At 56.8% G+C, this 27188-nt stretch overlaps 1 protein-coding gene across 1 annotated transcript in view; it reads left to right on the top strand.

Moving 5' to 3' along the window:
• Positions 1-27188, top strand: part of PLXNA1 (plexin A1) — a 107310-nt gene that overhangs the window by 59375 nt on the left and 20747 nt on the right. Inside the window, 15 exon segments of the mRNA XM_050904413.1 lie at positions 18-171; positions 174-217; positions 9673-9769; positions 10143-10333; positions 13959-14110; positions 14468-14588; positions 14934-15070; positions 15636-15751; positions 15754-15802; positions 16694-16787; positions 17272-17511; positions 17692-17835; positions 18603-18837; positions 20185-20327; positions 23564-23820. Coding sequence (XP_050760370.1) covers positions 18-171; positions 174-217; positions 9673-9769; positions 10143-10333; positions 13959-14110; positions 14468-14588; positions 14934-15070; positions 15636-15751; positions 15754-15802; positions 16694-16787; positions 17272-17511; positions 17692-17835; positions 18603-18837; positions 20185-20327; positions 23564-23820 — 2174 coding nt within the window.

Here is a 27188-nt window from a genome sequence, read left to right as displayed (position 1 = left end):
CCTTGTTCCCCTTGCAGGACTGCCCCCAGATCCTGCCCTCCACCCAGATCTACATCCCTGTGGGCGTGGTGAAACCCATCACCCTGACGGCCAAGAACCTGCCCCAGCCGCAGTCTGGCCAGCGCAACTACGAGTGCATCTTCCACATCCCTGGCAGCACCACCCGCGTCACGCCCTGCGCTTCAACAGCACCAGCATCCAGTGCCAGAACACCTCGGTGAGTGCACGGCTCGCCTCGGCACGGGCTTCGTTTGCGGGCTGCTTGTTCCTTCCCTGCCCCGGGACCTACCCAGCTCGTTGCACGGCTAGGTGTGCACTCCTGTGGGCAGGTAACGGGGGTTCCTGGTGCTTGTGGGGTGCGAGGTGGGCTCCCCCCAGCTTCCCCCAGGTGCACGGGGAGGCTGCTGCTCGGGGTCATTCTGGATAGGATCAACGGCAGAGCCGCCCCGCGGGAGCCACCAGGCTTTAGGAGCACTTCCAAGGAAATTGGCTTTGGAAAGCTGAAGAAAGTTGTCTGGGCTGGAGCCAGCTGGCCCGGACATGCCGGAGGCTTGCCTCCCCCTTCTCTCTGCCTGCTCTTGCTTCCCCCTGACACCGAGCCATGCCGCTTTACAGGCGGGATCAAGCTAACACCTTCTCCGTGTTCCTCTGCGCACACGCTCCCCTGCATGCAGCCGTGCCTGCCAGCCCCACGAGTGCTTCCCCTCCTCCCCTGCAGCCCCTGTCCATCCCTGGCTCCGACCGGCAGCTACCTCATCCCCCTGCCTGCCTGCCTGCCCTCCATCCCGGCCCTGCTGGTGCATCGCTCCCTGCCTCTCTGTCCTTGCTCCCTGCAGCTCTGTCACTTAAGCTCTCTCCTGCAGGCAGCTCTGCCTGCTCTGCCCTCTTTGGTTGCCTTAACCCTAAGTGAGAGGGTGTTTTGTGGCCCCTCGGTGAGCTGTGTGTGTGCCCCTTGCTGTGCAGCAATCCTGTGCAGGGAGCACCAAGCCCACGAGCAAACCTACCCAGGGTGTTAATAGACCCCCCAGGAGCCAACGTTGCTCAGCTCCTTGGCTGCCCCGCTGGGCTCTGCACCAACCTGCCCTCATCCGCATAGAGCCGGCCCCTCCCTTCTCCCTCTCATTTAATCCTTTCAAAATTTGTTTTCCATCACTCACACTGTGAAAGCTCATTTGCAGCCTAACACCAGCACTGATCCCTGCTCCCTTGTCCTTTGGTGGCACAAGTGACATTTAGAGGCCATTGAAGATGAGCCCTGGCTCCCTCCCTCCTCCTGCACTCCCAGGGCTGCGGAATCTTTGGGCAGGAGGAGCATCCCAAGTTGCTGCCTCCTGCCCTGGGAGGCAGTGCCGGGGAGGACGCTGTGCTGCCGGGGCTCTTTCTCGGCAACACGCAGTTTGTGAGGAGCAGAAATGCTCCCTGTCCTCAGCTGCTGGCTGGAAATGTTGTCGGTGGGTCTGTGCTTGGCCCGGAGGTGAATGCAAGCAGCAGCACAAAGTGAAAGCTCCAGGGAGCTGCAGGACCAGAGCGGTGTCCGCAGGGCTCTGTTGCAAGAAGCCATTAGCGAGGCGGCTTAAGCGAAGGTTTGTTGTCTTGCTGCTGCATTCAGGGAAGAAAAGAAGCCAGGTGGAGCACTGCCCAGTGGAGCTGGCTTGGCTGCTGGTCCCTGATGTTGATCATGACCCTTGCCAGGGCTTCGTCACGTGGATCTGCCCCCAGACCCAGTCTTGCCCATCGCCTGCACGGCTTGGTGTTAGTGCTTCGAGGGGAACGTGATGGATGTGTGTGCAAAGAGACATCGCGGTGTTGGGGGTCCCTTCACTGGGGTCTCGTTGCTGCTGGTAGCCAGGCTTGGCTGCTCTGTCTCCATTGCAGCCACGTGGGAGGTTTCTTGGGGGTGAGCCGAGCCACTCTTGTCCCGGCAGAAGGCTGGTTACATTGGGTACCTGCTTGGTCCTCTGAGGGCTCTTCTGCAATGTGTCCATGCCTGGCCCCACTGCTAGTGCACTTGCGGCTGGAAACGGGCTGGAGGAACCATTGCCATGTTGCAGAGTGTGGAAGAAACACGGCCTCTTTGTCCCAGAGAGAGAGCCCAGCCTGCAGGAACCCTGGCCGGGCGCAGAACTGCATCAGCACCCGGGAGCCGAAACCGCATCTGCCTAGGGCATGGGAAGTCCGTGGGGAAAGCAGATGTTGGCTCTCAGACCTTCATCCCTCGCGGTGATTTGCTGGTCCCCAGCTTTGCAGGACATCTTGTGAGCCCCTGCCTGGCCAGAGCCCCTCAGCCAGCCCAGCCTCCTGCCAGGTCTCCTCTGCCTGCAGCTGGCAGAGCTGGCAGCTCTCTCTTGCCCAATTCTTTAGCATGCGGTTTGGCTTAGTTCATTCAAAAGCACTTTGGGACGGTGTGTGCTGCAGGATGCTCCTGGTAGAGAAGCGCCGTGGCTGCATGGTGCCGGCAGCGGCAGCCTGATGGCTCCTGTTGGGTGTCGGGGGAGGGCTGCCTGTGCCAGACTGGAGCCTTTACCTAACGGAGCTGGGGCTCGGAGAGGGGGTCTGAATCATTTGGACTCATTTCTCCCCACTAAGTTTCAATTTGCAAGGCAGGAGGGAGAGGCAGAAGCAAAAACCACCGCCTGTGTTTCTCAAGGGGTGCTGTGGCTGCCAGCACTGGTGTCACGAGCTGCACAGCCTCTGCAGCTCTTCTCCAAAGGGATAGGACAGCTTGAGGCATGCCTGCCTGCCCTGTGGTCCCCATGCAGAGCTGAGGTGACCAGCACCTTCTCCTGGGCTGACAGTGGTGGATGTTTGACATGAAAATTGGTAGGGATGCCCTGAAAACAGAGCAAATCGGCCGGAGAGTGCGTGGGAGGTGTTGCAGGCTGCGTGGGTGTGGGAGCAGGCAGCAGCAGCTCCGTGGGGCTCTGCGGTCTCAGGCAGGAGATGTGGCTTTCAGGCGCAGTGTGGCTTCACAGATGGAAGAAGAGAGTTTTGGCTTGAAAGAAGCTGTCTTGCTTTCAGGGTCTGCTCGCCTGCTTTAACATTTGAGGGCATTTAGCCAGGCTGCTTTATGGTGTGGGGGATTCAGATTCACACTTCCGTGATGCTTGTCTCCTCCCTGTCTTTTTTTGCAGTTTGTCTGGCTGGTTGATAGCACTTCAGGCTCCTGCGCAGTCACCCACTCGTGACCCTCCGGGTTCTTCCATTGTGATTCATCCTTTGGGTTAGGATTGTGGGTCTTGCCTGGTGTGGAGGACACTGGGGAGTGGAGGAATAGGGAAAGGATGATATCCTCCCAGCCAGCAAGTGAGGAATGGATGTCCTCTCCTGGGGAAGGCATTTAAGCACATTTTGTTTCCAGGAGTTCAGTGGGATCTAAACAAGAGGTTAATTACTCTGTGGAATTAGGGATGCTTTCCTGAATTGTGGGTGAATAGAAGGGATAATAAGTCAAGCAGCTTAAAACTCCTTGTCTTTTGTTCAGTTTTAGTGCTTTTCAAACTCCAATGACTTGTTAGCACTTTGAAGAAAGGGCATCTTGGTTAAATATTCAGCAGTCCATTCATTAAGGTTTGAGTGTTGACTATAAACATCATTTGAGACACCCAATAGATCTTCAGCAAACTCAAGGGAGACCAGGCCTGGTGTTCCCCACGCATCCCAGGGCAAAAACCAAGCAGAAAAAACCCTTTTCTGCCTCCTCACTTTGGTCTCTTTCTGCTCTTCAAAAGGAAAGGAACCCTAAAGGTTTTCCACGTGCATTGTAAAGAAGCAAAAAGGGAAGACAAGCCTAACTAAGAAAATTAAATTCTTTGCCAGTAAACTATTTTTTTGTTAATTGGTTGATCTTCTGGAGGCAGACATTTCCAGGCTTGCTTCTTGCAACGCAGGATGGAGAAATGGTCACCTGTCTTAATGTGTGCAGGTAATGCCACTGAGTTTCATTTTCCAAGCATCCCTGCCTTTGCCTGTTCTTTCCCATCTGCCATCCCTCAATGGGGCTCATCCTTCTGATTGCTGCAAAAAATAAACAATTTTGCTGTTGGAAAGTACCGCAGTCCCGAATCTGCACTACTGCTTGTAACATTGGACTTCATCTGATTTAATCCTGGCCTTGGCAAAATGGCTACAGGTGTTTCTCGCTGCCAAGGGTTTGCCTTTTTCTCTCCAGAATGTTCCTCTTAAGGCTGGAATAGCCCCAGAGCTGCTCTTTCCCTTTAAAAGTAAAATAGGAAGAACCTCTGATCTCCTTTCCATGAGCATTTGAGTTTGTCATCTCAGCACTTCAAATTAAGCCTCACGCCTCAATTATTTCCCTTTCCTTTTAACCAAAGCCCTGCGTGGCGAGGAGCAGCTGTGTCACCTCCCTGGCTCCCCTTTGGTTCCTTCCTCACCGATCCCCCTGGCACGGGCAGCCCACCCTGCCTGCCCGTTTCGGCTGCCGCTCTGGAGGTCGCTCCCCTCCGGCCAGGCTCGGGTTGGGATGCTCACCCAGGAGCGGCTTATTCCCGTGACGAATCGATGTGGGTGCAGAGCAAGCCGGGCTGGCAGGGTGGGCATGCAAGTGGTACCCAGTGCGGATGCTGAGGCTGGGGTGCTCAGCCCCAGGCGTGGATGCTGGGAAGGCAGGCCAGACCTGTTAGATTTAAGTTTTCTGGGTATTTTTTTATTGCGGTGGAGCCTGGGTGTTGCTCTGACATATTCCCAGGGTCTCGAGTTCTCACTTACACCCTGCCGAATTTCAGGCAGGAGGAATCCAGGCGAAGAAGCTTGTGTGTGAGGGGGGAGGAAGGGAGGAGATTTATGTGAAAAGAGCAAAAGGAGATCCAGAATCAGAGGCCAAGCGTTACCGTCAAGTTGTGCTGTTGTGTGGATGACGGTATTTTACTAGGCCTAGGGTGTATTTATAGAGGAACATAAATCATACACACATGCCCTGTTCTGAGCGCCGCACACCTCCAGTGTATGTATCTCTAATTAACCAGCCATGGAGAGGGAAACAGGATTGGAGCCCACAACCCCAGCACCGTTTGCCAACAAAGCCGTGCTCTCCGTCCTAGCGGTGCCTACATTTATCTTTCCTGCAGCAGTGTTTAAAGTGAAAAGGGAGTATCAGGAGAGTTTGATAGGATCCAATTAAATTCCAGCAGATAAAATAATGATGAATTGCAGTTGAGCCCTGGCGAGACGCGATGTACATTACTGCCATCCCCGTAGTGCGGGGAAGAAGTTGAGGTCATCAACTACAGAAAAATAGGACACAGCTGCAGCCCAAGCGCTCCTCCAGAAATGCAGCCCGGGGGATGGTGCACGTGGGAGGGAGGGGGGTTGCAAGGGAAATTTGGATGTGTGGGTTTGCTCGCAGAGGGCAGAGGAGCAGCCCCTCCGCTGCCTTCCTCGGGGCTGGGTTGTGCAGGTTGTGGCTGGAGTGGAATGGATGCCCCGTGGCAAGGGGTGTGATGGCTCTGGGGCCACCCTGCCTCATCTGGGCTGGGAAGGGCTAGTGCCTTGGCTAGTTGGCACGGCGCTTGCAGCAGCATCCCAAAGTGCATCTCAGTGCGATCTGCCCCCAGATTTGGGGTGCCCCCTCGCTGGCTGTGGCTCTGTCCCCTGGGAGTGCGGCTCCCTGGAGGCACCTTCTCGGAGTGCTGAATCCCTCACCCCAAGGGGAGCTGGGCAGCTCTCAGTGCCCGTCACTGCTAGCTGGTGGGTGAGCAGTGGGCTTGCTAGAACCAAATGTGGGACCTTCAGGGGAGGTGGCACCCACAGCCCTTGCAGCGTGCTGGGCTGGTGGGCATCCCCCACATGAGGACAGGGCAGGTGTGAGAATTGGAGATGTGAGAAGCACATGAGGTTGTCAGCTGTTACTTGGGAAGATGCCTGAGATAAGTTTTGGGTGAAGAGCCTTGAGAAAGGCTCAGCAAGGAGTCCTCTCACCTGAACCACATCCCTGCAGAAGGAGACCTTGCTGGGAATAACTGTATCCAGGTCAGTGGGACTGGCGCATCCTCTGTCAGCCCTTTCATGCTTGCCTTGTAGGCTCTTCCAGAGAGGGACGGAAAGGCTGGCCGGGTTAGGTAAGGAGCCAAGCAGCTCACATCTCTGTTGCTGACTCACTTGATGACATCTTTTCTCCTATCCCCTTCTATGGACTGTGCTGCGTGAGAATGCTTCTCTTTTGGGCGCCGTTGGTTTGCTCTCGGGGCTGCGGCTGTTGTTTTTTGCTCCCAGAGCAAACGTCCCTTTCCCATATCTCGGCCTCGTGGCAGGTGCCATGCCACATCATCCTTTGGCACAGCCGGGGGGTCCCGGGCGCCTTTGTAGAGCAAAAGGTGGTCTGATAGCAGGACTGCCTGGGTAGGTGCATCCCCCCGCTCACGCCTGCCCTGGCCTCCCCTCCCACAGCTCATCCCAGATCGCTGCCAGCCACAACGATTGATTAACTGGGAAGTTAATAACAGTTAAGTGTTTAATGGATGTTTAGCACCATGTTAGCTAGAAGCAGGGAGGAACCAGCGTCATGGGACCTGCTGGCTGTCCGTGGGCTCTTGTCTGGATCCCCTGGGATGGACAGATTGCTAAGCACCCCCCCTGCCTTATCCTTACCGGTTGTGGGGCCTTCAGGGCTGGAAAGTGGCTGCTGCTTTGCTCAGCTGCTGTGGCCTGGATCCTGCTGCCTCCCCGGCTGTGGCTGTGCCTGTGGGTGGAGAGGGCACCTTCCTGCCCGTGCTACGGCAAGAGCAGCTGCGAGGAGGCCTTTCAAAAACATCCTTCAAAATAAGAGGTGCTTTGGAAATTAGAGAGGGATCTCATGGATCTCTGCGTCCCAGGAGGCTGAGCCCTGAGTGAGCCCCTGCGGCCACAGCTCCTGCCCGCACACAACTGATCTGTGACTCCAGCTCCGGCATCCTACAGGGACCAGTAATGGCATCCAAGTCGCGGACTCGCTGCTTGTCTCTGCAGAGCAGGTGAGAGGCTGCTGATGGACATGCAGACGCCGAGGACACGTTTTTCATTGATATCCGTGTTCCCTTGGTGATCCTACGCTGCAGACTCCAGCCGGGGCGACGAATCCTGCTCCTGCCTGCCGCTTCCCTCCACGCAGTCCTGTGCTCCCAGCTGCTCCCCGCTGTCCGCTTCAGCTCCACGCCACAGCAAATTCAGCATCCTCAGCATGGTGTCCTTTCCCAGAGGGACGCCGTCTCTTGTGCAATTGCCCTGTTGCTGTCTCAGGGCTGGTACATGAAGAGTTAATGCTTTCCCTCCCTCTCCCCCTATTCTTCTTCCTCCAGCCCACCTCCCAGAAGAACTAATTTCCAAAAGCAGCCGGGGCAGAGAGATGCAAATAAGTGTTTTGGACAGCTGCAGGCTGGATGCCTTCCCGAGATGCCAGAGCCCCAAATGAGACATGTCAGAGTACAAATTGAAAATGCCAATTTCACTTACGCTGCCACGTGGCTCGTCACAGCTAAATTCTGCTCCAGCGCCGCCACCGCCCTTCCCAGCACGCGCTCCCTTCTGCTGCCAGGGGATGGTCTCTGCTCGCTGCTGCGGGTCTGGCTGGCTCCTCATCATGGTCCTGTTGGGGATGTCCTTGGGTGGGTGTGGGATAGGGGAAGGTGAACAGATCTGGACTCCCAGCCCGGTTCTGGCTCCATCTTCCCAGACCTGGTCACGAGAATGTTGCTGAGAGGCTCTGGTTGTAGATGGTGTGTGGTGGAGATGTGGCTGAAGGTCCTCTGAGCAAACACCACGAGAGGTGCCGTGTCTGAGAGGCTGCATGGTGGGGGGCGATGGGGCTCTTCCTGTACAGGGGAGATGGTGGTGGAGCTGTTGGGCTCTCAAGAAAGGGTTGAGTTTGCAGTTGGATGTCTTATGCCTTGCAGCTGCTGCATGCGGTTGATCAGCAGCAGCCTTCCTCCCTGGGGAGGGCTGTGTTTTGGGGTCCTCCACCCTGCGTTTGGGTGGGGTGGCCCCTGGACGTAGGACCACTAGCCAAAAGTTGTGGAGGTGTAACCGAGGACCAGGCTTGGCCTCTCATTTGCACCTTGTAGGGTTGAGGGAGGGGCGCATTGCCATAGCCATGTCTCGCATAGGGCGTGTGCCCCATTTTGATGCCGTGTCTGATGCTGGACGGTGGCTGGTGATGCTGCCTGGTTGGGAGAGACTCAGCACAGAAGGGTCCAGCTTTGATGGAGAGGCGAGAAGGACCCAAGTGTCTCTTGATTCCCACAGCCACCTGGGCACGCTGGCTTTCTTCGTGGGCCACGTCCCTGCCTCCTGTGGAGGGGGTCGAGCAGAGCAGACCCACCGGAGTGGTCCCTGGCGCTGGCAGGGGACAAGTGTGCTCTGTGGGGCAGCAGCTGGGGCAGTGCTGGAGGAGATGCTGAGGCCACCTCCTCCAGGTACGGCACCGGGGCTGCGAAAGGTGACGCTTGGGCTGGCTGGAGGTAGTGGCAGGGCTGCGGCCAGCCCGCGGCCGGGTGAGCCGCTGCCGGCGTGTCCGCTGCTCCCTAACAAACTCCAGCAACCCATGAATCATTCATTTAATCTCTCCTGACACGCCTGTCATTTTCTCGGGCGAGGAGCGGGGAATCTCTTGCCGAAGGAGGTCATTAGCTGTCAGGGATGGTTCCGACTGCCTTCCTGCCTCCGTATCGATTAAACCTCTCTGCCTGCGTGCAGGGGCTGTGCAGGGAATATTGATGGGGCTGCCGGGACTGGGGCTTGGGCGTCAAGGCAGGGGAGAGAGGTTTGGGTGGGGAGGAGGCACTGGCCAGGCTGGAAGGAGCAATGGAGATGGGCATGTCCAGACAGCAGTGGTGGCGGGGGCCTGAGTTTGGGGTCCCCTGGAGCCGGGGGGCGGGATCCCCTGGTGTCACCTCCCTACATGGGAGCTTGGGGGATCAGGGTGGTGGTGCCAGTCCTGGAGTGGCGTACAGCCAACGGCCGAGCACGGTGCGGGGCTGGGAGCAGGACAGCCGGGGGTGCAGTGCGGAGGTGTGTGGAGGGAAGGGATGGTCTCCTGAGATCTTTATGAGGGCTGGCATGGCAGCAGGCTGGTGCCTGGTTCTGTCCCACCCACGGCCGTGTGGCCGCAGCTTTATGCCATTGTGTTATGGGCGATGGGGCTGGAGCGGACCACGGGGGACATCCTCCCACCGGGTGTTGGGGGCAGCTCTACCGAATCCGCTCCTGCCATGCGCCCAGCCTGTCCTCCCCGAGCTTCACTAGTGATGAGTGTGATCCCAAACATCTGACTGAGCGTCCCTGGAGTGCGGAGGGCATGGGGGAGGGCTCGGGTGCCTGGCAGGGAGACGTATGTATGTGCCACAGAGACACCATCTGTTTCCTCCTCTCCCAGCAGCAGCAGCTTCAGACCTTTGGGTTAATGGGTTTTGGGTCTATTTAGAAACCCTCTATTTTGCCTTTTTTTTTTTTTTTTTTTTGCCAGTCCAGCCTACTGGTTTGCATGCGCTGTGTCCAATGCTTTGACCAGTGGCTGTTAGACCTGTCTGTTCCTAGCCAGTGAGTCCAAACCAGACCCCCATCCCTCTCCTCTGGGTTGATGGGAGACATCCATGTAACGGGGGTCATATGCCTCTCCGTGCCCCTCACCGGGGTGTTTCACCTTGCCAATTAACGGGCTCTGCCTCCTTCTGTCCCCTCCTGCAGTATTTCTATGAAGGGAATGACATCAGCGACCTGCCAGTCAACTTGTCCGTGGTCTGGAATGGGAACTTCGTCATCGACAACCCCCAGAACATCCAGGGTGAGTGAGGGATGGGACAGGGGTGGGAAAGCAGCCCGGTGCCCCCCGCAGCCTCCAGCCCACCCCTCTCCCCTGCTCTGACCACAGTTCACACCAGTGCCTTGGGGGAGGGAGCGATGCTCTGGCTGCATCGATCAGATGGGTTTCTAAACAAGAGGCTTTTCTCCAGGAAGCTTTGGGAGAGAGCCCAAAGCTCTGCCTCGGCATTGAGTCCGGGGTGCTGGTGCCTCCTCCTCATGGAGGTTTGTCCCCCTGGGAGCTGGTGGCATACATGCAGCAGGAGGGGATGAGAGCATGTGCCCTTCTCCTCAAAACCCTGTGCCCACGGACTGGGGGAGCTGTGCTGATCCCCACGCTCCTCCTGCCATTGCAGCCCACCTGTACAAGTGCTCGGCCCTGCGGGAGAGCTGCGGTCTGTGCCTCAAGGCTGACCCACGCTTTGAATGCGGCTGGTGCGTGTCGGAGAGGCGCTGCTCACTGCGGCAGCACTGCCTGGCCTACGAGAGCAGCTGGATGCACGCCAGCAGTGGCAACAGCCGCTGCACCGACCCCAAGATCACCAAGGTACGTGGGGATGGACGGGCAGTGATGCCCCGTGCCGGGGGACCGGGATGGGCGATGGAAGATGGAGATGGAGATGGGGATGGGGCTCTCCGGTGGCACGTCACAGCAGCCAAATCTACTAGGTGTTTAGGACTGAGCATCTCTTGTCGCCACTTTCATTTCCAAGGCTAAAATCCTCTCTCCCCCACCCCCGTGCACTGGGCTTTCTGGCCCACTCCGAGATTCCCACCACTCCTGCACGTGACTGGAGGATCCCGGGAAAGCCGTGGCTCCAGGTTGCTCCTCCTCATGTTGCCATGCTTGCCAGGGCCAGTAGTTCATCATCACCCCCCTTCCCTGACAGCTTTTACGACCTTCGCTTAATAAGATTGTGTATATTAATGTTCACACGCCTGTTGGGCCAGGCTCCAAGTGCATGAGGAGGGACTGGTGGGTATTTCTGCTGGATACCTTCTGTTTACCCGCAGCTGGCCGGGCCTTGCCGGTGTTAATTACCGGAGTCTTAGCACAGGATCTGATCTGTTTGGGTTTCAGTGTCTTATCTGATGGAAGCTGGAAATGAGAGTCATGCCTTTTCCCCGCACCGCCTGCCTCTCACAGGGTACTGGCGCTGCAGTGTGCTGGATGGCAGCCACGTGGGGAGAGGGGGTGCCCCCCCACCGGGCACGTCCCTGCCAGCAAAGAGCCCTGCCTGCGAGAAGTACTGCCTGCAGAGAGTTGCCTGGGGCTGGCGGAGTGCTGGCAGGAGAAGGGATCTGCTCCTGGGGGAGTGGGGTCAAGCCCCAAAGCCTGCATCCCTACAAGGAGGTTGGCTGTTGTGTGTTGGACTGCAGGGCTCCCCGTCCCCAATGGCTTGCCACCATGCTCAGGCTGAACTTCCCAAAGCTGGACCCCTGGGGATGGTGGGAGTGGAGACCGCAGTGGCTGGGTCATGCCCAGGATGGTCTCGCTGTGGACTGTGCTCTGTCATCTTGTGCTCGCATGGCCAGGGCTGTAGGCATCCACACACACACTGCTCACAGCAGCTTCCCAGCAGCTAATGGTGTCCAGCCTCGGTAGCAGCTCTCCCGCCCTGAATCATTATGAAATTTTGCATTAATTGCAGGTGCAGCAGAAACAGATCTGTTAGCAGGTGGGCTTGACCTTGGTGCTGCTCTGCGTTAGTGCTCTGGGCGCTGGCGGTCATTGTGGATGTGCGTAGCTGTTGGTGTGATGCTCCTCCGGCAGCCTGCCTGTTGCCTGCTGCTTCCCACAACCCCTGTCCCACACCCGTGGCTGTGGGCAGGCTTGGAAATGGTCCAGAGAGCAGCCTGGTGCAGAGAGGGCAGCATGGGGTGGTGGGGGAAAAGAGTCTCCTACAGTGATTTCAGGAGGAGCTGGAGCCTCCTTCCTGCCCAGCCCACCGAGGTGCAGGCGTCTTCATGGGTGGTGGGGCTGGGCTGGGAGATGACCGTGATTCTTCATCCTTGGAGTGAAGAATCACTTACCTGTTGCTTGGTGGTGGGGACAAGCCCCCTCCAAACCTCTGCGGGGTCCTGCCCGGTGCTGGCTGTGACCCTCAGAGCGATATCCCTTCCCCTGGGAAGGGGGAACCCCTCGGCCTTGGCACCTCCAGGCCCTGCTGTGGCTGCCAGAGCTGGGAGCAAGCCCACTGCTTGCGCCCACCGGAGCCATTTGCTTGTTGATGTAAAAGGACCCTGTGAAACCAATTAGCAGAAAAGTGGCGGTATTTGTCAGGGCTAGGGGTTCAGAGGTGGAGGGGGGAAAGGGGAGGCTCGAGCAGCCCAGCTCTCCTCGTCAGCTCCCTCGTCCCACACACCTTGTTTAGCTGTGACCTCCCCATGCTGGGCGGCCAACGATGTCATTTCATTCCTGGGCTCATTTCTCCCCGAACGCGTGGCCCTTGTCAGCTTTGCTGCAGAGGAGGAATCGAACATGCCAGAGCAGCTTTTAACACTCATTTAGAAACACCAAACAAACAGCCGCTTCTTGCCAGCCGCCCCAGCGGAGCTCAATTTAGGGGGAAGACCCAACCTGATGCTGGCTGCAGCTGCCATAATGAGCTCTGATCCCGGACTTGGGCAGGGGCTGAGCTGGGTTTAGGCAAACAGCGGTTCCCCGCAGCCCCGGAAGGTTTTGTTGCTGTGTAAATTGTGAGTTGTGGCTGCCTTGGCGGGAGCCGGGGCCCCAGGTGCCGGTCCCAGCTCTGATGCTGTCCCGGGACACGTTCTGCAGGCTGCCTGTGCGTGGGGGGGACCGGCTGCCCCCCTTGGAGCGCACTGAAGGTGATCAGTCTGGTGCGGATCCAGAGAACAGCGGTTAACCCCAGAGGCAATGGCTGCGTCGGGGCTGTGCAGAAACAGCCCCTGGCTCCCTGCGGTCCATCAGGGCTGGGGATGTGGACAATGTCTGCTGCTGCATGTTTCCCACCCTCCGCCCGTCTGCCTTTCCTCGCTGCGGGGGTGCTGTCCAAGAGTGAGCCCTGTGTGAGGAGGAGGAGGAAAAAGAGGAGGAGGAGGCTCCAGCTGGCTCAGGCCCCAGGGTTGCAGCCACCCAGATTTGCCAGGAATGCAAAGAGCTCACACGTGCTTGGTCACGGTGTGAACATGGCCGTAGCGTGAGCCTGTCCAAGCGCTGGGCAGAGGTGCCTCCTGGTGCTGGAGGGGATCTCTGCCAGCGCCGCAGGAGCACGAGCAGAGGAGGGCATCACCTGCAACAAAACAATCCCTTTTCTGCTGGGTCAGGACGCACCTTCCTCTGCGACCGACCCAGCCTGCGTTACTATCTCCCTCGCCTGCTGCCTGCAGCTACCTTTTCCCCTGCTCTGTCTCGGTGTCACTAGGAATCCAGCCCCGTCCCCAGTCCCAGCTGGGGCACGCAGCCCTGCCATTCATCCCAGTTAGTGCTGCAGGTGGGCGCTGGGCCCTAGGGCCGGCGAGCGCTGATGTAAAACTGCCTGTAATTGCCTGGTTGGAGGCAGCGATGGGCCCGCGCCTCCGTTCATCCCTCATCCTGCCACCGTCTGTCAAGCCACACCTGCCCACTTTATTGGGCATCATCCTGGTAAATGAGGCGCAGCGCCGGCGTGAAGTCCCTTCCCGTCCCAGCCAGCCTCGGCACAGGGTTTGCCAGTGGAAACCCTTTTGCCCCCTGCCTGCCATGTGCAGGGGCCTGCTGGAGATGCTTTCTCCTTTGAGGACATCTTGGACGTGGGGACCTCATCCCTGGGTACGTGGGACCTGGCCAAAAGCCAGGCAGATCCATGTGCTTCCTCATCGGCTCAGCTGGAGCTGTGGCTGACGCTGCCCTGTCTCCTTCCCATCTGTGTCCTTGTCACCTGCGAGGTGGCTCTGCAGTGGGGTGTCCCAATCCCAGCGCTCTGCTTGGACACATCTGGCATCTCCTGGCTTGTTCCTGGGGGATTTGTGGATGCAGCTGTCATTTGGGAGGTCTTTCCCGCTCTGTGGGCTCCTTACAGATGCGCTGGCATTTATCATCACCCATCTGCTCCTCACTGCTCGTAGGGGAGTAACCCACATCCCACGGCTGCCCGGGCTGCAGCCTGCCCGACCGAGACGTCCCCGCGGCTCTGCTCCCTTGGCTGACGGGCCATGCTCTCTCCTAGCTGTCCCCCGAGACCGGCCCCAGGCAAGGAGGGACCCGTCTGACCATCACCGGCGAGAACCTGGGCCTGAAGTTTGAAGATGTTCGCTGGGGCGTTCGAGTCGGCAAAGTGATGTGCATCCCCATCGAGAGCGAGTACATCAGTGCTGAGCAGTAAGTGCCTGGCGAGGGGTAGGCATGCTCCAGATCACCTCGGTAGGTCGGGGACAGGGGTGCTGGTGTTCAAATGCTGCCTGTGGCTGCAGAAGACATGGAGGTGACTGGGCTGAACTGGGAGAGAAGGACCTGCTGGTTGTGGTTGCTCTGGGAGGAGCCCAAAGGCTTTGGGGAAGCTGCCCCCAGGGCTGGCAGTGCCAACAGCCACTGCCTTGGTTTCTCATGAACCTGCTGGCACCTGGGACCTTTGCTTGGTGTCAGATCTGTCCCTTCCTGAAGCCAGTCCATCCCCACCATGGCACAGGGAGCATCTTTGTTCCAGGACACTGAGGGCTCCTTCCCTGCATCCCTTAGGATCGTGTGTGAAATCGGAGATGCCAGCCCGAGCAAGGTCCACGAGGCACGGGTAGAAGTGTGCATCCGCGATTGCTCACCCAGCTACCGGGCCACGTCCCCTAAGAGCTTCACCTTTGTGGTAAGCCCCCTGCCAGGGGACAGGTCTGGCACTGCAGGAGGGAGGTGATACCGGCTGGTTTTGGGTGGTTTTCTGGGCGAGTTGGAAAATTGGCCATCATTTCCCCGGGGGGAGGTGGGGATGCTCTGGGCAGGCATTGGGTTGTGCTGGTTGAATTTCTCCAAGGCTGCCACCGCTCTGCCTCCCCGTGGTTCTGCTGGCACTGCCAGCCCTTAGCACCGTGCCCTGCTGCTGTCCCACAGGTCCCTCTCCTCTGTGGCCCTGTCACCCACTTGGGTCTGCTTGGGGACGTGGGTTTTGGTCCCCAGCCCGTCTGATGCCAGGGATGCTCTTTTCCTTTGACAGACGCCCACTTTCTCCCGTGTGGTCCCAGCCCGGGGTCCTCTCTCCGGCGGCACCTGGATCGCCATCGAAGGCAGCCACCTCAATGCCGGCAGCAACGTCTCCGTGACCATCGGGGGACGGCCCTGTGCTTTTTCATGGTGAGGGGCACAGAGGGTGGTGGAGGATGGGCGACCACCCCCTCCGGAGGCAGCGGGACCTCCAGATAGAGCAGTGGCGGGGAGGCCGTCCTGGGAGCCAGGAGGGACCCCGGGAGGCAAACCCCGCGGGCGGCCAGGGGCATCTCCCCCGAAACCTCTGTGTGTCAGAGGCTGCAGGAAGAGCAGATTTTTCTCTAAAAGCACAAAGCCCTGAGGCATGAAGTGGATAATTTTTAGATTAGGGATGATAATGGAGCGGCTCTTTAAATATTTTCCTGCGGTAATTACTGGTTATCAGCCCTAATCGCTGCTGTTTGCAGCAGCCGCGCAATGGGAACGCTCAGGAGCTGCTCAGCCTTTCCTGGTTGCCTTTTGTTTCATTTCTTGGGGTTTTTTTTTCTTTTTTTCCTCCTTTCTCTCTTTGCCCCCACCCTGGCAGTTTCAGAAGGGGAGAGAGAGGCTGGGCTAGGGGGCTCCCAGGCAGCATCGGCCGCCCCCAGCCACCCTCAGCCACCCTCGCCTCCCTCCTGCCCGGGCACTGATGGGTTGTGTGTTTCTGCCCCAGGAGAAGCGCCCGCGAGATCCGGTGCAGGACCCCCCCTGGGCACACCCCCGGCGGCTCTCCCATCCTCATCAACATCAACCGGGCAGAGCTGAGCAACCCGGAGGTGAAGTACAACTACACGAGGACCCCACCATCCAGAAGATCGATCCCGAGTGGAGCATCAACAGGTGAATCATGGAGTGCCCGCAGGGAGCTTGTGGGATGCATGGGGGGCTGTTTTCTACACGGATTGCCCTCTCCTGATGGGTACATCTCGGTGCTGCTGCGATAGCCGCCGGGCTGTGCTCCAGAGATGTGGCGAGAGGAGTGTGAGCAATGGCTTGGCACCGGGGCCCTGCTAACTCCTGGCCTGCAGTGCTCAGCCTGGCAGGGGGCAAGAGCAGAGAGCGCTTTGGATCTGCTTAATTTCAGCTTGACATTTGGCGGCGGCAAATAAAATTAAAATATTTCCCATCGGGGGATTTTTTGAAATGTTTACATATTTTTCTAAAAGGTTTGAATTGGCTGGAGAGGAGGCAAAGGAATCCATTAAGAGCTAGTGCCAAGGGAAACCTTCCCCAGGGTGTTGATGAGGAGCAAGCTCCCCAGGGGCATGGCCGAGCTCTCCGGGACTGCAGGGCTTTTAACACCAAGCCGTGGAGAAAACCCAGCGGGGCTCAGCCTGCCCTGCCACCCACTGCCTGCGTGGTGGAGAAGGGGGTGGCAGAGAGGACCTCCTCCTCCTCGGGATGCTTTCCCATTGTGGATGCCTGGTCTCCTTTAGCTTGGGAGCTGCCTTCAGACCCCAAACCCAGACACAGGGTGGGATGTTAGTGTTAATTAGCAGGTTTTAGATCTCTAGTTGGCCCCTGGGTCAGCTGGGATGATTTGGCAGTGGTGCACTGCCAGATCTGCCAGCCGTGGTGACATCGGGGTGGGATAAGCGGTCCCCGGGGCATTGTGGTTCACCCAGGCTGGGGCAGATGGGTGTCTGGCTGGTGAGGATAGGCGCTTCCCTCCCAGAAGTGGGGACCCAGTGCCAAGCTGCCTTTCCTAACCCATTGTCTCCATGTCTCTAGTGGTGGGACGCTGCTGACCGTGACTGGCACCAACCTGGCCACCATCAAAGAGCCCAGGATCCGGGCCAAGTACTGCAGCTCTGAAAGGGAGAACGTAAGTGGTGCTGGCTGGGGGCAGAGCACGAGGAGGAGGGATGCCGTCCCTCTGCAATGCAGGGCAGAAAGCACATCCCTTGCCCATCAGCTGCGATGGCATGGAAGGGCTGAGGTCCAGGGGCTGCTACCCAAAGAGAGGCACTGATCTCCCTGCAGAGCCTCCAGCCAGGTGCTGCCAGGAGAGGGCTGAGATCTGAGTGTGCAAAACTGATGGGAGGTTTGTGGGATGTCTGCAGGATAGGGACAGAAAGAGCCCGTCCCCAGCAAGCTCCCACCTGCCAGCCCTCACACATCTGTTGCAGACAGAAGTCTCTCTCTGCCCCGGGGTGGGATGTGGCACCTGTTGATGTAACAGCACAGGACAGGAGATCCCAAGTCTAAACCCTGTGTCCAGAGCTGCTGCTTGCAGGACATCCTTGGGGGGTCTGATTCTGACCTCCCTGTCAGGAGCCAGGTCTGACCTCGGTCTGTGCCTCCTGCAGAACTGCACCGTCTATAACGACACCACCATGGTGTGCTACGCGCCCTCCATCGACAACCCTGTGCGGAGCCCTCCGGAGGTTGGCGACCGCCCGGATGAGATCGGCTTTGTCATGGATAATGTCCAGGCCCTGCTGATCATCAACACCACCAACTTCGTCTACTACCCGGACCCTGTCTTTGAGCCGCTCAGCCCCACAGGGATGCTGGAGCTGAAGCCCAGCTCTCCCCTCATCCTGAAGGTAAAGCAGCATGCACCCGGGTGAAGAGGGGTAGGGACGTGTCCCTCTGTGGAGGTGGCTTTTTGTCTCTCCTGGGGCAAAGTCCTGCACTGCGAGAGCACAAATTTGCTTTATGTTGGTTTTTTTTAAGCGTTCCCCATTGCATGAGAACTGACAATCTCATTCCTTGTTCCCTCAAAGGGCAGGAACCTGCTCCCACCGGCTGCTGGTAACTCCCGCCTGAACTACACGGTGTTGATCGGAGACACTCCCTGCACCCTGACCGTCTCCGAGACCCAGCTCCTCTGCGAGTCCCCCAACCTCACCGGCCAGCACAAAGTTACGGTAAATGCTGACACCAGTGCCTTTGCTTCTCATGTCCTCTGTGTCACAGAGGTTCAGTCTTTATCCCGGCACCGGCCCTGCTGCATGCTCGTCCTTGGATGAGGACCAGATAGTTGGTGCACGTGCAGAAGCATCCTCAGGAGCCATTTTCCTGCTCCCTGGGCTTTGCTCTCCCTAATTACGTGTTTGGTAGGACCAAATACTTTGTCCCCTCCCCAGCACGCTCAGCCAGGCGTTCCTGTGCCCTGAGTGGCCCTGGCTGGCCCTGCCAACAGCCTCCCTTCCCAGCTGGGTGCCAAGGCACAGCCTGTGCCAAGGCGGGGCGGGGGGGGGGGTGTTCCTACCCCTTCCCCCCGGTGCTGGCTCACACTGTAAGGAAGGCTCCTTTGTTTGTGGGGTTGTAGCACCGCGGTGCTCGCGCTCCAGGACCCCACCAGGTTGAAAGGGACCTAGCACGGTCCCCTCCAGGCTCCCCACCCATGGGGGAACTCACTTCATATCCCATCTGTTACTGTAATGTTGTCTGAATGAGACATCAAACTCTCTGCCCACTCCGTGCGCGTGCTGGCAGCGTGTGTCCTGCATCCCATTAAAGAGCACCATACTGCTCCGGACTGGCTCCTGCCATCCCTGCGTTTTTCTGCATCCTTCCTCCCCCGGGCTGGGAGTCATCCCCCAGTTCCCAGCACAGTGGGCATGGTGGGGAGGGCTGCCCTGGGCGCATGCCCCCTGACACCAGGTCCGTTTTTTTCCCCACCATGGTGCAGATCAAGGCTGGAGGGTTCGAATTCTCCCCGGGGACGCTGCAGATCTACTCGGACAGCCTGCTCACCCTGCCCGCCATCATCGGGATCGGCGGTGGGGGTGGTCTGCTCCTCCTCATCATCATCATCGTCCTCATTGCCTACAAGCGCAAGTCCCGGGATGCCGACCGGACTCTGAAACGCCTCCAGCTGCAGATGGACAACCTGGAGTCCCGGGTGGCCCTGGAGTGCAAAGAGGGTGAGGGATCCCTGTGCCATTAACGTGGGGGTCTTGGAGGGTCTCGTACCGTCCCAAGGCTCAGTGTGCTCCCACCCTTCCCTGCTGCTTCCCAGAGAGGGAATGGGAATAGGCAAAGCTGCTTTGTCAGAGGAAGCGAACTTGTTTTGGGTGGGATTTGGGAATTCTTCCAGTTAAGAAATTCCCCTCCGTTTCTCCAAAAGGGAGAAAAGAGAGCGAGGAGGGTAGTGAGGGCTGCCTGTGAGCGGGCAGTCGGTCTCTCATTATGTGACAGACGGATGCTGTGAAATTGGACAGAATTCCTTGTATGATCCTGCTGATAAAACCTAATTGCCCATTATGCCCCTGAGCTGGCTCCCGAGGCCCCGACCCTGCCAGCCACAGCCACAACCAGCCCAGGCGCTGTGGATGGAGCAGGCACCGAAAACAAGATAATAAGGGGAAAGAAAGAAAAACTCTTTGCTCCCCGAAATCCCGATCCCTACACACGCCTGTGGACGGCACTGGTGACAGGGAGAGGGGAGGGAGCTGGTGGAGGGGATGGTGTCTTGTCTTCCACAGCTGGCAGATAAAAGGATCTGCTTTTAATTAAAAGGCACAATCTCTTCCTTGCCTTTTCTCTTTTCTAGTCCCACTAGTTACAGATAAGATAGCACGCCTTTCAAGCTGACGGTTTGTTTTTTCTCATCAGGCTGACGAGCCTACAGTCCTCTGCCTGGCTTTCAGCTCCCTTTAAAGTGCCGTTAATTTGATTTTTCTGAGGGTTTTCTCCCCCGCCCCCGCCCCTTTCCCTGGTGCATCTCCAGGACTCCTCTCCCGTCAGCTTTTCCCTATAGCTGCAATTAAAGGTTCAGGACCCCCCCCCCCCCCCCCCCCCCCCCCCGCATCGTGTTCCCCTGGGAGTCGCAGCTGCCTCTGCTCGGATCGGGAGGTGCCGGGTGGGTGTGTTCAAGCTCTTCTCTCGAGCAGTATTTAGGTCAAAAAGAAATGAGGACATTCTTGTGGTTTAGGCTAACATTTTCCCCCAGAAGCTCTGGCTTTGTTCAAGCCTTGCTGTGGCGACGAGTGCTGAGCAGGGGGATTTGAGCCCCCAGGACCCGGCAGTCCTGTTCCCAAATCTGCCACTTGATTTATTCTGGGGAAGTCATCCCCACCCTCCACAGCTCAGTTTCTCAATCTGTGAGATGGGGACAGCGATCACAGCCTGCCAGGGGGAGGGATGCGGAGCCAATTCATGCCTGGGGGGGGCCCACCCATGGGGTGCCGGGGGTGCGGCAGAGGCTGGGTGCCAATGCTGTGTGCTGGGACTCCAGGATGTGTTGCTTAATTCTGCTTTTCCCACCCCAGCCTTCGCTGAGCTGCAGACTGACATTAACGAGCTGACCAACGACCTGGACGGGGCTGGCATCCCCTTTCTGGATTACCGCACCTACGCCATGCGGGTTCTCTTCCCAGGGATAGAAGACCACCCCGTGCTGAAGGAGATGGAGGTGTGGTTCTGTCTGTCTGTCTCTGTAGTGTTTCACGCTGGGGATGTGCCCCTGCAAAGTCCCCGGCACGAGTCCCTGTGCCCCAAGCGTAGGGCTGGAGAGATGCTTTGGTCGGATGCTGGCCTGGCCTGGCGTGGCAAAGAGCATCTCGCCACACGGCAGCCAATGCGAATGCAGACCAGCTGCGAATGGTTACTGCACTCTCTGACATTAATATCAATATTTATCTTAATATCATTGTTGCTGTCATTTTCTACAGCACTTGCTTTATTCAATTGGGTTTGTTTGATGCCTGACCGGCCGCTCGTTTCTAGCAGGCTTGTCTGACATCGCCTGCTTGCTTGGCTCCCTTTCTCCATGCAGAACCCATCCTTGGCATCCTTCCCCTGCTCCCCAAACCAGCTCCCTCTCCTCTCCTGGCCTCCCCACGTCTGTTTAATTTAGTGCATGCAATTGCACAGCAATTGGCTTCTCGTTTGCTGGCTGCCGAGGCCACTCTTGATTAGACAAAGGAGGGGGGGTGACCTTAGCTTCCCCTCGCTGCTGACCCAGCACAGTAATTAATGTCGACGTGGGCTTCACAATGTATTTAGGAGAAGTAATTGGCCCTGGTGCAAGATGCACGGTCACTAATTACAACACAACGAGCTCTTACCAACTGCAAGTGCACATGCTGGTGTGTACGCCAGCATGGCTACAGCGTGGGGCCCTGGCCCTCTGCCTGCTCTCTTTCCCTGGTCCCTAATCCCAGCTCTGGATGGTGGCAGGCACCCCGTTTCCATGGATTTCCCCTTGCAGCTCGGGTTTCCGGATGCTCAGAGCCTGTTGAGCCACAGCAGGCGTGAGCGCAGCCCTCCCTGGGGCACAACCCTTCCTGTCTGTGCAAACGCCTGGCTCTCCTCTCACCTCTGCTCTTGCTCTTAAGGATTTTCCCTAAAGAGAGAGGGGTGGAAAGGGTATCAAAAAGGGTATCAGAGGGGCAATTTTGCATTGGCCGCGGCAAGCTGGGCGGAGTTTGTCCACTTCCAGCTCCTAATTCAAAACATTCCACTCCAGAGAGTACGCCAGCTCAGCCTGGCCTGGGAAACAAGGGGTTAAATTGCAAAGGAGCAAAAAAAAAAAAAAATCCCCCAAAGAGATTAAATAAAGCAACTACAGTTGTGTAAGCTTCATATAATTTAATCAGGTTTGCTTTTATTTGTCTCTTTACTCAGAGTGTAACATTAGCTATTGCAAGTGACGGGAAGGAAACGGCACTTGCTCACCCACATGGTAATCCACAGCGAGCATCAGGCTGCCGGTACCAGCTCCCTTTCTCTTTAGGTTTTGGGGGGGAGGTTTGTTGCTTTGTGTGAATTTAAGCCTGATTAAATATTTAATTCAGTATTGTTCATTTATTTATGCTAATGATCAGCAAGTTAAACACGGGAGCCCAGGGAGGTGACAGGCATGTGGGGGGCTCAGGCATTGCTGTCCTGCTTGCAATGGGGATTTCATGTCCTCCCGTGCTCCCTGCCAAGGCTCCAGTGGGATGGTCACTGTTAGGCAGGACCCGTTTCCCATCTTACCAAGATCCTACTGCTCCGCTGAAGGGAGAAAGCCTCTCATCCCGTGGTCTCCTTTGCCTGGTCTTGGTTGCAAAAGCACCAGCAATGCGCAGGGGTGAGGATGCAGCATGTCTCCCTCTGCCTCAGTTTTACTGGTGGGCCTGGTAGGTCTCCAGCGCAGCCACTGTGCTCCAGCTGGCTCTCGGGTCTTCCTGTGCTGAGGAATCAACCAGCGTCTCTGCGTCCCCGTAGGGAGCAGCTAATGCTGCTGAACCTCGGGCATCTGCCTGAGTTACCAGCATCATTGCATCGAGGTCCCCGCATAGGCTGGAGGGAGGAACTCCAGGAAAACATAATTTAAAGCATTTCTGTTCCTAGCAGGACGTTATCTTCTGACCTGCATTAAGGGAAATTGAGACACGTGCTTGCTCATGCGGTGCCTGCGAGAGGAACCCCGAGGACGGGGGCAGAGAGGGTTTGTCACTCCCCCATCGCCCTTCTGGGATGCTCTGGGGCAGGCGTCCCCGGTCGCCTGGGTGGTGAGGGCAACAGTGGCACCTGGGGCTTGTATCGCAGGATTGACAAGGACTGGGTGGGAAACGGGGTTTTTGTCCAGTGGGAAAGAGTATTTTGGAGGGGGAAGTTAGAAGCACAAGGAATTTTGCTGAACCAAACAGTGCCGATCCAAAGTTTTGATTGAAGTGAAATGATTTGATGTGTCAAAACCCTGTTCTTCATTTTGAGTTGGTGTTTTGAAATGAAAAGTGTTGTTTTTGTCTCCAAATATCAACATGAAATGAAATTTTTCACTTATTCTCCCAATCAGGAAGACAAGGGGGAAAAAAAAAATAATTATTACAATTGACGTTTTACCACAGCAAGGCTTTTATTTAGAGGAAACCATCTTTTCTAATGGGAAAATGTTTGTGTTGTAGAAATGTTCATTTTTGATAGGAAATACGGTCAGGGCTGACCAGAGCTGGGCTGACAATGGCAGCGCAGGAATGAAAGCATCCCAGCCCAGTCCCTGCTGGGTCCTACACAGCCAAGTGTGGCCAGAAATACACCTTCAAATGTCTTAAAAGGAAAGGGAATATTTCAGGCTGTGTCTGGAGTGGGGCAGGCCCAAGTTTCTGCTGTTTGCTTCCCTGTCTAAAATCCAGTCCCCCAAAACCAAGCGGGTTTGCTGCCAGCAGAGCTCAGGGTTGTGGCTTTATTTGCTTTCTGTGCAATACCCGAAGCGTGTGTTGCAGCGTCTTGGGTGGGAATTGAGCTGCTTGTTAGCTGAAATTGAAAATTATAATTTGTGTGTGTGTTTGGGAGAGAAAGAGAGTTTGTTTATGAGAGGGAAGTGTGTGTATGTGTCTGCACATGCGTGGGAGAGATTCTTTGTGTGGAAGTGTGTGTGTGTGTGTGTGTGCGTATATATATATACACATTGATGCCCTGAGACTGTGTTAAGCCAATGCTGAGATATTACAAACCAGATAATACTTCTGGAGGGAACTGAGGCTGATCACCAAAGCGGAAGCTTGGTAGTATGGAGAGAGCAAATCCAGCTACTTTTTGATCCTTTTTCATCCTTTCCTCTTGGGGGATGAGGGTGAATCCAGGGTCTTGTGCAGCCCAACCACCTTCTCATCGCCCTCCCCCTTGTGCCCGTCTCCCAGCTTTGCTGTATCCTTGCAGGTCCAGGCGAATGTGGAGAAGTCGTTGACCCTCTTTGGGCAGCTCCTGAACAAGAAGCACTTCTTGCTGACCTTCATCCGCACTCTGGAGGCTCAGCGGAGCTTCTCCATGCGGGACCGCGGCAACGTGGCCTCCCTCATCATGACGGCGCTGCAGGGCGAGATGGAGTATGCCACGGGTGTGCTGAAGCAGCTCCTCTCCGACCTCATCGAGAAGAACCTGGAGAGTAAGAACCACCCCAAGCTGCTCTTGCGGAGGTGAGTGTCCATCCGAGAGGTCGGAGCTGTGGGACAGTGCCCAGGCTCTTCTGAGTGTGTGGACACGAGCTGGTGTCCTTTAGGGATGCCATCAGCAATGGCTTTGGTGTTGGCTGTGGCAGTGTCGGGACTGGGTCTGTGGTCAAGCATTTCCTTGCCTGTCTGCATGCAAGTATGAGAGGGATGTGGGACCACCTGGACCCAGCCAACTCAGGAGTCACGGATGGGATGTTCTCCCTCTGGTTTGGCCCATGCAGGTTCATGTTGTCTGGGAAGGAGGGAGCAAGATGCTCGGCAGCTGCCGGCTGCGTAGGCTGGTGCAGGGAGGATGCTCCCACCTCCCTTCCCTTCTCCAGGTGACCAGGCAGTCCCCCACACCTCTCAGCACGTGGGGCAGCTCTCGCCTTGCCTGGCGACTGCCTTGCTGCGTGGGTGCCTCCGCAGGCTGGCAGCAGGCAGGAGTCCTCCTTTCCCTGCTGCCTCCTCGGGGATTGCCCACCTTGCTGGGCATGTGGGGGTTTTTCTGGGAAAGCCAAGCGGATCTTTGCAAGCTGGGAGTCTCGCCGGGGCCGGGGGGAGCGCGAGCAGGAGGCAGCCTGCCAAGCCCTGCCGTGAGTCTGCCTGGCCCATCAATATTTAACGATAGCTCTGAGCTCTCCTTCATCACGGGCTGATGAATATTGAAAGATACACCAAGTGCTGAACAAAAACAATTAATAAGCTCCACCAGCCTAGCTCAAGGCCCTCCATGCCATCTTCTCGCTTCACACGCCGTGCCGTGCCTCCCCATCTCCGCCTCCACCAGCCCGGTGCCACCAGCCTCCAGTGGAGATGCAGCGACGGCTGACAGCCACGGGGCTGGCGTGTCATGAGAAAGGCTCAAGAAAACCAGAGCATCTTTCAAACATCAACCAATGTTCGTGGCATGGCCAGACCAGACAAAGCCTATTGGGTTTTGTATGCCTGGCCCTGGGGAGACGCCTAGAGAAGGCACAGATGTGAGCTGGTCCCAGTTACATCCCTGCTACCTTCCCTTGGCCAGTCTCTTTAGGCACATTGCTTTCTTACTCTGTCTGCTTCATTTATCACATTAAAAGAGTGCCCTTAATTTCTCAAAGTACCTCATTAGCAATGTGCCAGAGAGGGTGTGTGGTGCAGACCTGTGGCTGGCTGGGAGAGAGGTGGGTCTTGGAGGTGTCGACCCCTGTCCCCCCTCCCTGTTCCCTGAGCACATCCTTAGGGTCTTCCCTTCTTACTGTCCCTCCACGACACCAGGCTTCACTGAAATATTTAAATGGCATTTTCAGCTCCTGGGTCTCTTAGAGCATCATGAAGCCACTGCCATCGGAGCAAAACTCCGGAATGAAGTAAATCAATAAAATATAAATAAAAGGCAGCGCAGGGAGGCCAGCAGCTGCAGCGGCTGAGCCATGGGAGCAGCACAGGGGCAGAGCCCAGCCCACGCCAGCGCAGCGAGAGCTGGCAGCCCGAGGACTGTCGGTCCCCAGCCACGGAGCTCAAGGGCTCATCGCAAGTGGAGCTGCAGGAGGCTTAGGACAGGGATGAGGTCCCCTGGCCGGTACCTTGCTTGTGCCTCCCCAAGTGATATTTAACAAAGAGATTTTGTTCTTCCTGCAGCCACGGCATGGAGTGAGTGGTGCTGAGGGCTGTGCTTCTCTATCCTTTTGATTAGCCCTGCTGTTGGGCGTGAGAGTGTGCTTACTGCCCAGGGCAACTGGATTAACATTGATCTGACTGGGGAGAGCTGTTATTTATTTATTTTGTTATTGGATAATCCCCCCGTTGCTGTGGCATCTGGCTCTATCGTGGATAAAGACAAACATCCGCTGGAACCCCGGGTGGTGACACTTCAGATGAGTGTTACAGGCTTGTCAGCAAAGGACCTGGTCTGGGGCCGGGGAGGATGTCTGCTGAATAACTTCAGTCCACCCTTCCCTTGGCTTTCTCCCCATGTCCCTTTCCTTCTCCCTTTTTTCTTCCTCTTGATGGATTAATCTTCCCGGGCGGGGCGCAGGAAGGCTTCCCTCCCCTGGAGGCTCAGGTATTGCTGTCCCCTAATGGTTTAAGGAGGGCTGTGCTATTCCAGGGAGAGCAAAAAGGGCTAAGCCCCATTAGCACGAGAGAAGGCCTTGGAAGGGACCATACGACCCTGAGTCAGCTTGAATAAACTCTGGGAAAGTGGATTTCCTACCCCAGCCATCTGGCCATCGGGAACTGCTCCTGGCCCATCTGCCGGGCATGGCATTGCCGTTGGGCAGTGCATGACCTTGGGCAGTGGGACTCCTTCTGGTGGCTCTGAGGTTCGGGTTCCTTCTGGGTTTTGTTTCTTGAGTCAACTCGTTTGTATCCATTCCCCTGGTGCAACAGGAACGCAGCCACGTCCCTGAGGTTATTAGTATTACTTGTGCTTTCAGGAGCATCTGCGTTTGGAAGTGACTGATCTGATGATTAATGGGTGGATAAGCTGAAGAAGCCTAACTGGAGAGGGTTGAGGGGCTGGCTGGCATTTTTACTTTAAAGGGAGTGAAAACCACTTTAAAAAAATGGACATGTTAAGGGGAATTTTAATCTTATGGCAGTGAGACCAGGCTGTGGTGCAGAGACAGGCGTGTTAAGCTGCCCTTGTAGGGCTGCATGGTTCACCTGGGTCCTGTGTCACCCTCAGCTCCCTTCATGCCAGCCTGTCCCTCTCCTCTGCTCATGTGGCACATCCTGGCTGCAGTACCACCACCCCGAGGTCCCCACGTCCTATTCGGACCCATCATGTCTCACACCCATCCTGCGGGATCCTGCTCTCCCTCTTGTGCACATGCTGCGCGGCGATGGTCCGAAACAGACGCGGGCAACTCCCCTGGACCTTCCCTGCCATGCTGCTTTGGAGCACGATGGCATCTGGATTTGAACCATGCTTTAGGAAATTAGGGACAATATATACGTTTTCTCAAGGCAGTTTTGGCTGCTTCCTTCAACTGCATCTCCAAAAGCTGAGAGGCACGGCTCCATTTTTAAACTCCTTTTGGAGCAGGTGGTTGCAGCATTGTTCACTGCAAACTCCTACATCACAGAGACACACAGAGACCCAGGATTTCCACCATGCAGGCAGGGAAGGGTTAAATCCCAAGCCTGGCACAGTGTCTTTGCACGGTGCTTCAAAGGTACATGGAAAACAGCTTAAGCTTCCAGCCACTACTCTTACTCCTTCCTCCTTTAATCCTCTTGGTTTTGGCTGAATTAGTACTGGGGATAAGTTTGACCAACAACATACTGGGATCAAAGTGTCCAGACCTAAATCCAGCTGTGGCTTTAACCAAGGCCATGTGCCAGTGGACCGGTGCCCTCTCTACATT

This window comes from Gymnogyps californianus, chromosome 13 (genome assembly GCF_018139145.2).
Source record: "Gymnogyps californianus isolate 813 chromosome 13, ASM1813914v2, whole genome shotgun sequence".
Lineage (NCBI taxonomy): Eukaryota > Metazoa > Chordata > Aves > Accipitriformes > Cathartidae > Gymnogyps > Gymnogyps californianus.
Note: the sequence above shows the minus strand (reverse complement) of the source record. Positions and strands in the feature narration are given on the sequence as shown.